The sequence below is a fragment of the Pyrus communis genome, chromosome 14 (genome assembly GCF_963583255.1).
Source record: "Pyrus communis chromosome 14, drPyrComm1.1, whole genome shotgun sequence".
Taxonomy (NCBI): domain Eukaryota; kingdom Viridiplantae; phylum Streptophyta; class Magnoliopsida; order Rosales; family Rosaceae; genus Pyrus; species Pyrus communis.
This window is the reverse complement of record NC_084816.1, coordinates 7666199-7678007: the sequence shown is the minus strand read 5'-3', so window position 1 is coordinate 7678007 and position 11809 is coordinate 7666199. Positions and strand designations below refer to the sequence as shown.

At 39.7% G+C, this 11809-nt stretch overlaps 2 protein-coding genes across 2 annotated transcripts; one reads left to right on the top strand and one right to left on the bottom strand.

Moving 5' to 3' along the window:
• The first annotated feature begins 5383 nt into the window (after nucleotides 1–5383).
• Nucleotides 5384–6037, top strand: LOC137714305 (F-box/kelch-repeat protein At3g06240-like). The gene has a single exon (XM_068453547.1). It carries the CDS (start codon nucleotides 5384–5386, stop codon nucleotides 6035–6037), a length of 654 nt encoding a protein of 217 aa, XP_068309648.1.
• A 2262-nt stretch (nucleotides 6038–8299) lies between these two features.
• Nucleotides 8300–9012, bottom strand: LOC137714304 (histidine biosynthesis bifunctional protein hisIE, chloroplastic-like). Its single transcript, XM_068453546.1, has 2 exons — nucleotides 8834–9012; nucleotides 8300–8504 (listed from the first exon to the last, which is right to left on the bottom strand). The coding sequence occupies exons 1-2, from the start codon at nucleotides 9010–9012 to the stop codon at nucleotides 8300–8302; spliced, it is 384 nt and encodes a 127-aa protein (XP_068309647.1).
• Between the last annotated feature and the right edge of the window lie 2797 nt (nucleotides 9013–11809).

Here is an 11809-nt window from a genome sequence, read left to right as displayed (position 1 = left end):
AGCAGTTTAAGTGCTTAATACAAGAAGCATATATCTGGACCATTCGGTTGGAGATGACCTTACTGAAAGAACATTTCTACAAAATTTTACTCTAATAAAAAAGTGTAAATAAATAGTATAGATAGTCATGTTTTCCTCACTTCATGTCCAAAAAAATTATGATCACACATCATTCTATGTCCGAGAAAATTATGATCACATATCGTTCGATCATAGTTGGTCTAATATGAGCCTCAGATGATCCCTTAACTGGAAAGAGTATTCCCCTGGGAAGATAATATTTATTATTTATCACAAATAACATCAAGTTCTCTCACTTTAAATAATTTTTTAATTCTTCTACTAGCATCCAATATTCTGCTGTAACACATAAATTGGATTGAGCTTTGTATCACAACCGGGTTCGAATCCTGGCAGCGGAAAAAAGTTTTTATTTTTCACTTAAATAGTTTTTTAATTCTCCTATTAACAACCCACTCCTTTGTAACTTGTAGCACAATAAGAGCTCATTTTGAAATGCTTTTAAAATGACTAAAGCGCTTTTGACGAAAATATTTTTGAAACCAATCCTTAGTAAAAATCCAAGTAATTCTTTAAAAACAGTTTAAGTGCTTCCTGCAAGAAGTCTGGTACTGCCATCTTTGTCGTTGATTGGAACTAGTTAGCCAAATGACTGAGGTTTAAAATCACACACTATCCAAATTAGCTGCAAATTTAGGTTCAGAAATACTCCTGGTACAAATTAAGACCGCAGTATATGGTGAATAAAACGATAAAACAGAAGAGGTGATCAAAACAAATCATTTAAACTTGACAGACTGAGCTGCCCGTGTCTAGGCTTGTGACTTGCGGTTTCTCTTTTCCTCGATACCCGACTGGGAAAAAAACTTACGCCGAAGAATTTCCAAAACCTCTTCCATTTTCACGCCTTTACAGGCCAGCAGAGCCATGCCATACCATGATAAAGCACATCTGCCATCTCCGAGGCAGCACGCAGCCTATCTTCGTTCTCCTCCAGTGTTCGGTCACAATCAAGGAAGATTTCTTGGACATTAATGAAAGTATTGGAGGTCTCTCCCTTTGTCCACAAGGTTGATCGCGACCGACTGTAGAATGTAGCCTTCCGTGAGGAAACTGTCGTGGCCACTGCCTCCCTGTTAGCAAAGCCTTGCATCAAGATGGCACCTGTGTCAACGTTTTGAGCTATGGCCACCGCTAAACCTTTGTCATCCCATTTTACACTGTCTAACACTCTTTCAACCTGAAATAATACTGATGGATATTATGATCTCATCCATTTGCATATTCGATCCTGAAAATGTGAAGAGGTAAAATACGGCATCCAAAACAAAGTGAAGATGCATATATTACATCTATTGGCACTATAGTATCTATCCCGGTATGAGAGTGATTTGTAACAAGTTTTGTACATTTACGAAACTAGGTGAAGATGCATATATATCATATAATGGCACTTATACACAATCTACTAAATTCAAAAAATGAAGAATCATTCTTTAATGTCAAACAATGCTGAGGGCGTTATAGTTCTTCTCGGTATTGATTTCTGTAAATGCTGATGGGTTTATCAAAATAAATTCAAACAATGAAGAATCCTTCACTAATTTCACTATGCGTCATCTCGATTAGAAATATTTCTAGTACAACTTTGGCTTTAAACTTCACAAATATCGGAAAAACTTCAGATTTTTGTTTCAAGGGAAAAATCCATGAATATCGTGAATAATCATCCACAAACAACAAATAATAACGAAAACCTTCGTTAGAAGGAATTGGAGAACACCACACATCTGAATGAATAAGTTGCAAAGGAAATTGAGACCTAGACTCGGACAATTGGAAAGGTAATTTAGTACTTTTACCTAGAGGACATGACTCACAAAAGCGTACATCAGAGGTACCATGAATTGGTACCAATTTTTTTGAAATTAAAAACTTGATTATTGGTTTTGCAGGATGGCCAAGACGTGCATGCCACTTTTGAACCGACACTCGAACTCCCACACATGCAGTAACAGAATGCTTGAGACAGCCACTGCCATTTGGAAATGGGTACAACCCATTCTCACATCTCCCTCGGAAAAGCGTCTTCCGTGTCTTGATGTCCTTTACAAGGAAAACATGGGGAAAAATGAGTAAGTAACAATCATTATCTAGGGTAAACTGATGAGCAGAAAGGATATTAGTGGAGGCAGTTGGGCAATGAAGAATGTCACGTAAAACAAATGAGCAAGATTTAGTTTGAAGTTTACTGGAACCATAATGTGCAATTGAGATGCCCGTGTGATTACCTACACCTCCTACTCCTTCATTCCCATGATACTCTTTGGGATTAGCCAGATTCTGAAAGTCAGGAGTAATGTGTGCATTGGCTCCTGTGTCTAGGAGCCAAGAACCATTCTGCTGTTTGTTAAGAGTAATTGGTGAAGAAGTCATGGCCGAGAGTCGTTTGGCCGGAATTCGTCCTTCAAAGGCAGTGTTCATGCGCTGGTAGCAATCCAACGCAGGATGACCTGGTTTACCACATATCTGACACACAATTCTATCACCACAAGAGACAAACCTTTCGCCAGTACCTTGATTATTCTGCGGAGCATTGTAATGGCGAGGATTGGGACCTCGTTGAGCACCACCACGATGTGAGTAGTTCCCGCGTCCACCACCACGAGAACGACCACCCCCACGTCCTCGAGAAGCCACGAAGGCATTAACAGTGGCTCCTTCAACCAACGGAACATTGTGTTCCACCATTCTCCTTTCTGTTGTCAGCAGCAAGGATTCAAGGGCAGGATAAGTGATAGGGTTGTCACGAGCTTGTGCTGCGCTCACAGTTATCTCATACGCTGGTCCAAGATTATTCAACACAATCTGGACCAGTTCATCATCACTCACAGGTTGCCCAGCAAGAGCAAGATTGTCAGCAATGGCATTCATGCGATCAAGGTAATCCGCCACAGAGAGATCACCTTTTTTGGTCTGCAACAATTCATTCCTTAGAAACAAAATACGATTCTGAGACGTGGATGCATACCTTTGCTCCAGAGCTTCCCAAGTAGCTCGAGCAGTTCTTTTGCTTGCCACCACAGACAAGACAGACGCAGTCAGGGATCCATTAATCTAGCTAAGGATCATTTGATCCTGTTGCACCCACGTTGTGTACGCAGGATTCACGGTTGTCAAACCAGCAACATGTTTTGGGGGACACACCAAGGTGCCATCAACATACCCCATCAAGTCCCGGCTTTTTAAAATAGGGAGAATTTGAGCCAACCACAGTGGGTAGTTGGTTCTATCAAGTTTGATATTGATTATAATGGAAAAAGGTTGAAAGGTGGTGGTTTGGGGGTTAGGGTTGATAGCAGGGACATTGTTTCCAGCCATGGAAGCGATGATGGACAGAAAAAAAAAACAACAGGTTAGGATCTTTGTCGTTAAACAAAAAAGGCTCTAGATACCATATTGAACTATCTGATTTGAATTGTCATACATTTTCATTATTTGAAAGCCTTATGGGAAGGCATACTTATACACAATAAGATCAAAGCTTTTCACCAATGCCACATGAGGAGAAAGCTTTACACCGATGCCACATGCAGCAACAGCACACATGCAGCAATCGGATGCAACAATAATAAAAAGCACAGCTATATTAAACTATCCTCCTTGCTGTCCAGGTGCAACAGCACAGCGACCACATGCAACAGCACAGCAACCACATGCAACATTCCTTTCCAGAAATGCATTCCAATAACTAGGATTCTGTACTGCATGTGGAGCATCAAATCATGGAGTGGATGAAACGGCAGATTGACTTGGGTTAACACAATCAACATTAACCTAGTGAAATTAACTGGACAAGTTGGTACCTTTGATTGAAGATGGAGGTCCCTGTCAAAGTTGCCGGTGGAAGCATAAACAAGATAACTGCTCTTTCTACTGAAATTACTTCTACCATAATGATACTTGTTAGGAAAGGAAATGCGGCACGGGGAAGAAACTCTCACAGATTGCACAGAATGCAAGTGTGGAATCGCCATTCACATCAACTTTCCTGGGACATAAATACAAGGGGAAGCCATTTGTCACGAAAAAGGACCAACATGGGAAATAAGAAAAGATATCAATTACAAACGCATCCACAATTATACCTAGGAATTGAAGAAATATGCGCGAGGCCCCCAAAATAATTTTCTTTTGAGAAATGTGAGCTATAGTCGCAACCAAATCCACAAGGGCAAGCGTCATGCTCCTGCCCATGACATAGCTCATTAACCTTTTCTTTTTGGCCAATAGCGGTGCCAAAAATTCTGAAGTTTTCGAGAGTGGAGTGTGCTAATAGTTTGACTCTTTTGTGACTGGGTTTGTGTTGCAGGAAATCGGAGACTTTGAGAACTGGATGAAGATCATGGAATTTGATTCACAAAGTATCACCGCAGCCATCCACAACATTCACCGAGCATGATCTCACAGGTCACAGAAAGTTGTCCAGGTTTGCTTTACAGACAATGTGGATGAACACTGCACTTCTGGTGGACTATTTTTTCGGCTGTTTTCTTGATGAATCTCACATGTTCGTGATTCCAGGCCCGGTAAATACATGAATGTGAACCTTTTGTCATGTGATTGTACTTGTTTATCTAATTACGAAGCGACTGGATTAGCATACCGGAAAAATTGTATTATTTCGGAAATGATGCATTAAGGATTGTTCTAATTAATTTCATTTAAAATTTCTCTGTATTATTTCGGAAATTAGTTTTAGAGTTCTTCTGGTGAACTGTTTCATCAGACTCCTTAATTAGCTTTTGATGGGGATTAGGGACCCTTAACCCTGCCGGATTCCCTGTTCAATACCAACATTGCAGGACTTAAAACTCGACTAGGACTAGAATAACGAGCAAATTACCCTAATATATAAGTTGCTGATGAATTAGTTCTCTCTCTTTGTCTTCGAGAGAATGAAAAGCCAGCTGAGGGAAAACCCTAACAACCGTCCGCCCGAGGTCATACACGAGATTCTTTCATGGTGGCAAGTTAAGTCCTTACGCCGCTTTGACTGCGTCTCAAAGTCATGGCGTTCTCTGATCTCCGACCCCAAATTCCTCACAACGCACTTCATCAAAGCGATCAAAGACAAAGACCGTCTACACTGCCAAACACAAAGCGTCACGTTTACTGATGCGGCACATAATGGCCTCCACTCCGTGCATCTCGACAAGTTTCTCGATCACAAGTATCACGATGACCTAATGATACCGGTGATCGAAGTGTAGTAGCAGCCATCGAGCACGAGTATGTTTATAGCGAAGTGTCGGGTGTTTGGGTTTCCCTGTTGTGTTCCTGCAACGACCTGTTGTTATGCATGCTGTGCGACTCGAGGTTATATTTGGTTAACCCCTCCACCAAGGAAACCAAGAAACTACCAGAAATACCAAAAGAAGAGAAGTATCGTAGTTCAATCAATCTATATGGGATTGGATTTGATCACTCCACTTATGAACACAAGGTGGTTAAGGGACTCTACACGAAACACAATCGCTTAATCAACCTCTTGCTCGGTGATTTTCATGAAGACGTTGTGTTTAGTGTTTATACGCTGGAAACCGATTCTTGGAGAAAGATCGAGGGATCATTTCCCTACAGATTTTATGCAAGTGAACAAGGGATTATGCTGAATGGAGATCTCCATTGGTTCGGGGAAAGACTAGAAGACCAGTCACGGTTGATTGTTTCCGTCGCTCTAACGGGGGAGGAGAGGATTCGAGAAATTCCGCTCCCGCTTGAATGTGGTTATGTCGGAAGTACTAATCGGAGGATGAAACTGGGAGTCTTCAGACAATGGCTATGCATAACGTATTATTCTTGTCCTCGTGGTGGGACATATAACGAGTTTTGGGTCATGACGGAATATGGAGTGAGGGAGTCTTGGACTAAAATGAGGGTCTCCATCCCATATTCGAAGTTAAAACATTCCGGTTTCTGGACAAAGGGCTGGTTTGGTATTGCTGTGCTTTGAAAAAAAGCTGATTCTGCTGTGTTGTGAGAATAAGCAGCTGTGAAATAAAGCAGCAGAGTGTTTGGTAAATTTTTTTGTAAAAGTGCTTTTGAAAAAAAAAACAGTATTATAGTGTTTGGTAAATTTTTATGTAAAACAAATGTGAAAAAAAATCGGTACCAAACACAAAAACAGCTCCCAACTTTTTTTGATACCAACTTTTTTCAGAATCACATCGGTACCAAACCAGACCAAAGTCCCATGATTTGATGGTGTTCGGAGAACAGTTAATCATGTACAATTTTAATGACGAAAGCCATTGGAAGATTAGCATTCGTGGAATCTGGAAAGTTGGTCGTGTTTTTACGTGCTTGGAGAGCCTTATTTCGCTTAAACAACGTCAGAGGAGTAATTTGAAGATTGAAGCGTGAAGAAAGATCAATTCAGCTCAATCGCCTTGTTTTTAATACTTTTTTTTTTTTCATGATTTTGGTGTTCTTTGAATATGCTTCAACATTGAACAAAGGGTTCTAATAGCTAAAATCGTGATTAATAGTTAATGTTCTTGTAAAACTTTTCTCTTAGTTACCAAGTTTAGATCCATGAACTTTTTTTTTTAGGAAAATTTTACTTCTGATGGTCTTTACTACTACTATTACGCCTTCAAGCACTAATCAGTTTGTGGCACTAATCAATTATTTGGATTCACTCAGTAATATTGATTTCTCATAATTTGAACATATGCTATAGATCATTACTACAAAAATTTACTCCAATAAAAAAGTGTAAATAAATAGTATAGATATAGTCATGTTTTCCTAAATTCATGTCCAAAAAAATTATGTTCACACATCGTTTTATATCCAAGAAAATTATGATCACAAATCGTTTTATGTCCAAAAATTATGATCACAGGCCGTTTCATATCTAAGCAAATTATGATCACACATCATTCGATCATAGTTGGTCTAATATGAGCCTCATATGATCTCTTAACTGGAAAGAGTATTCCCCTGGGAAGATAATATTTATTATTTACTAGCATATAGACACGCACAAAGTGTGAGAAAATTTTTTGTTTTTGTTTTTGAAATAGAAGAAGAGAGGAAGAGAGTGATAGAGAATGTGGGAGTGAGAAGTTTTTTTATTTTTTTATTTTTATTTTAATTAGAGATATATTAGGATTATATGTAGGTGAGACTTAAAAAAAACAAAAAAATTTGGTTGTGTGAAATTTCATTTCTACCCCATATTTCTTATTCATGTTCTGTTTTAATTAGAGGATTAAACTGGTAATTTTATAAAATTTTGGTTGACAATGAGTGTTTTATTAATTAGTAGATGTGACAAATAGCATCAAGTTCTTTCACTTTAAATAACTTTTTAATTCTTTTACCATCAATAAATATTCCGCTGTAGCACATAAATTGGTTGAGCATTGTATCACAACTGGGTTCGAATCCCGGCAGCGAAAAAACCTTTTTATTTTTTATTTAAATAATTTTTAAATCCTCCTGTTAACAACACTCCTTTGTAACTTGTAGCACAATAAAGGCTCATTTAGAACACTCCTTTGTAACTTGCAGCACGATAAAAACTCATTTAGAAGTGTTTTTAAAATGACTGAAAACATTTTTGATGAAAATATTTTTGAAACCAATCCTTAATATAAATCCAAATAGATCCTGAAAAAGCAATTTAAGAAAGCGCTTTCAATGAAAATATTTTTGAAACCAATTCTTAGTAAAAATCTAAGTAGATCCTAGAAAAACAGTTTAAGTGCTTCCTGCAAGAAGCATATATCTGGTACTTCTTCCGAAAAGCACCTAAAGTGCTTTTGAAATCCAAAATTAATTTCACCAAAAATGCTTTCATATTTTTGAAACCAATCCTTAGTAAAAATTCAGGTAGATCATAGAAAAACAGTTTAAGTGCTTCATGCAAGAAGCATATATATGATGCTTCTTCCAAAAAACACCTAAAGTACTTTTGGAATCCAAAATTAATTTCATCAAAAACACTTTCAATCATTTTAAAAGTTCTTCCAAATGAACTCTAAAATGGTTTGAGCGCCGGTACTGCCATCTTTGCCGTTGATCGGAACTAGTTAACCAAATGACTGAGATTTAAAATCACACACAGTACTCAAATTATCTTCAAATTTACGTTCAGAAATACTCCTTCTAGCAAATTAAGACCACAGTATATAGTGAATACAACGATACAAGAGAAAAGGTGATCAAAGCAGATGATTTCAACTTTGACGGACTGAGCTGCCCGCGTCTAGGCTTGTGACTTGCGGTTTCTCTTTTCCTCGATACTCGACTGAGAAAACCTACGCCGAAGAATTTCCAGAACCTCTTCCATTTTCACGCTTTTACGGCCCAGCAGAGCCATGCCATGATAAAGCACATCTGCCATCTCCGAGGCAGCACGCAGCCTATCTTCGTTCTCCTCTAATGTTCGGCATAGCTCGTCCGCCTCTTCCCTGGAATGAGAGAAAACCATGAACAATGGCTTACAGTGAAAATATGGTTTTCGACTACGAGGAAAGGAAATGCGGCAAAAATTCTGAAGTTTTCGAGAGTAGAGTCCTTCTGGTAAACTGTTTAATCAGACTTCTTAATTAGCTTTTGATGGGGATTAGGGACCCTTAACCCTGCCGGATTCCTTGTTCAATGCCAACATTGCAGGACTTAAAACTCGACTAGGACTGGAATAACAAGCAAATTACCCTAATATATAGGTTGCTGATGAATTAGTTCTCTCTTTGTCTTCGAGAGAATGAAAAGCCAGCTGAGGGAAAAACCGAACAACCTTCCGCCCGAGGTCATACAAGAGATTCTTTCATGGTTGCCAGTTAAGTCCTTCTGCCGCTTTGAGTGCGTCTCAAAGTCATGGCGTTCTCTGATCTCCAACTCCAAATTCGTCACAACGCAATTCATCATAGCGATCAAAGACAAAGACCGTCTACACTGCCAAACACGAAGCGTCATGTTTACTGATGCGGCACATAATGGCCTCCACTCCGTGCATCTCGACAAGTTTCTCGATCATAAGTATCACGATGATCCTACCGGTGATCGAAGTGTAGTAGCAGCCATCAAACACAATTATGTTTATAGCGAAGTGTCGGGTGTTTGGGTTTCTCTGTTGTGTTCCTGCAACGACCTGTTGTTATGCATGCTGTGCGACTCGAGGTTATATTTGTTGGAAATTCAAATCAAAATAGGTTGCTATTGTTGAAAATCAATGTCAAAGTTAGGCATTGAAAGTTAGGCAATGTTAGGTATGGTTGAATAAAAATTATTAGGTGCAATTAATGTGTTTTGTGTGGTAATAAATAATCTTAGTTTAATCATTTGGTTTGCTATAAATACCCAAGTTCTCAAGCATTGTAAATCATCCCATCCGAATCCCACTTCCAATTGTGAAGAAGCTTGTAAGCTTTCTTATTCCAACAGTTTGTAAACCTTTTTCATATATCAAAGTCCAAGTGTTTTGCCAAAGCTTGTTGCTTCCCTCCTTTCTCTATTTCTTTCTTTGTCCAATTTTATTTGAGAGTGCAAAGTGAAAGAGGTGTGATAGAGTTTGTAAACTTATCACCCACATATTTTGGTATTGAGTTAGTAAACTGTAAAATACCAACAATTGGTATCAGAGCCAGAATACCATTCTGGCAGGTGCAGCAGTTATGGCGTCCAACTTAGTGCAACTCCAAGTTCCCACATTGAAGAAAGAAAATTATGAAAGATGGTGCATCCAATTCAAAGCATTGTTTGGATCACAGGAGCTATGGGAAGTTGTCAGTAGTGGGTATGTTGTACCCACTGCCGAGCAAGAAGCCGTATATACTGCGGATCAAAGGAACACTCTCAAGGACTTACGAAAGAAGGACCAAAATGCGCTGTATCTTCTATACCAGGGTTTGGAAGATTCAACGTTCGAGAAGGTTGCAGAAGCAACAACGAGCAAGCAAGTATGGGATACACTCAGTACAATCTACAAAGGAGTAGATCGAGTCAAGAAAGTGAGGTTACAATCACTTCGAGCAGATTTTGAAACTGCTCATATGAATGAAGGGGAGAGCATCTCCGACTATCACTCAAGGCTCATTGTGATAGTAAATCAGATGAGGAGAAATGGCGAGAGACTCGATGAAGTACGAGTTGTGGAGAAGATACTCCGGTCACTCACATCTAAGTTTGAGCATGTGGTGACTGCCATTGAGGAATCCAAGGATTTGGAGGTGATGAGCGCAGAAGAGCTACTAGGATCCCTCCTAGTTCACGAGCAACGCATTCAGAAGAATACAAGCCCCACAACGCTAGAGCAAGCTTTGGAGTCAAAGTTGAATATTGACAAACCAAATAAAGGTCGTGGGCAGTGGAACTCACGTCGTGGGAGCTCATCCAACCGTAGCCGAGGACGAGCCCGAGGAAGAGGTCGAGGCTATGCACAAAATCAAGGTCAGTCTCAGGAGTGGAGATCTACTCGAGGAAAGGCGCATATCCAGTGTCACAATTGTAAGCAATATGGACATTATGCCAATGAATGTTCACATAAAAATGGTGAGCATGTCAACATGGCAGAATCAAGTGAAATACTGATGAAGAACTTACAGTCTTACTAGCACACCATGATTCCAGTAGCCAACAAGATGTTTGGTATTTGGACTCTGGTGCAAGTAATCACATATGTGGAAAGAAGGAGTTTTTTGCCGAACTCAAAAAAGGGGCCTATGGATCTGTAAGTCTTGGTGACTCCTCAAAGTTGCCAGTTGAAGGCAAAGGGAAGATCAAGATCATCCAGAAGGATGGAAGAGAAGAATACATCTCCGATACCTACTACATACCAGGTATGAAGAGCAACATTCTGAGCATTGGTCAACTGCTCCAGAAAGGGTACATTATACATATGGAGAACATGCTTCTCACTCTCAGGAATGCAAGGAGAAAACTTATTGCACGTGTTCGAATGTCAAAGAACCGGATGTTTCCGTTGAATTTGAACACAAAGATTGGAAGCTGCAACATCGGTGTAATGGAAGATGAGTCATGGAAATGGCATCTTCGATTTGGCCATCTTAATTTCAATGGCCTAAAGTTGCTGTCAAGTGGAGGAATGGTTCGTGGTCTACCCCAGATTGAAGCCACACGCCAAGTATGTGAAGGTTGTGTGCTTGGCAAGCAAGCACGACTATCGTTCCCTGTTGGTGATACATGGAGAGCAAAGGCACCACTGCAGTTGGTGCACACAGATATATGTGGTCCATTGGATCCCATGTCTTATGGAGGTAATAGGTATTTTATTACCTTCATTGATGATTTCAGTAGAAAGACTTGGGTCTATTTTCTCAAGGAGAAGTCAGCTGCCCTAAAAATTTTCAAGGAGTTCAAGGCACTCACAGAGGCAGAAAGTAACCACAAGCTTGTGGCTGTGAGATCAGATAGAGGTGGAGAGTACACCTCCAATGCTTTCCAAGCATACTGCAAGGAGCAAGGAATTAGGCATCAACTTACTGCTGCCTATACCCCACAGCAAAATGGGATAGCCGAAAGAAAGAATCGAACCATCCTTGACATGACAAGGTCCATGCTTAAGGAGAAGAATTTGCCAAAAGAGTTATGGGCAGAAGCTGTAGCTTGTTCGATTTATTTGTTGAATCGATGTCCAACAAAGAGTGTCAAGAGGATGACACCACAAGAGGCTTGGAGTGGATACAAGCCGAATGTTACACACCTAAGAATTTTTGGGTGTGTTGCATATGCTCAAGTTCCAGAAGCCAAGAGG

Excerpts from the sequence above, each read along its gene's own strand:
- LOC137714305 (XM_068453547.1), top strand. The coding sequence starts at position 5,384 with ATGCTGTGCGACTCGAGGTTATATTTGGTTAACCCCTCCACCAAGGAA.
- LOC137714304 (XM_068453546.1), bottom strand. The coding sequence starts at position 9,012 with ATGACGCTTCGTGTTTGGCAGTGTAGACGGTCTTTGTCTTTGATCGCT. Across the intron at positions 8,505-8,833 it reads TGTATGACCTCGGGCGGAAG|GGAAGAGGCGGACGAGCTAT; the intron begins GTTGTTCGGTTT and ends CTCTCATTCCAG.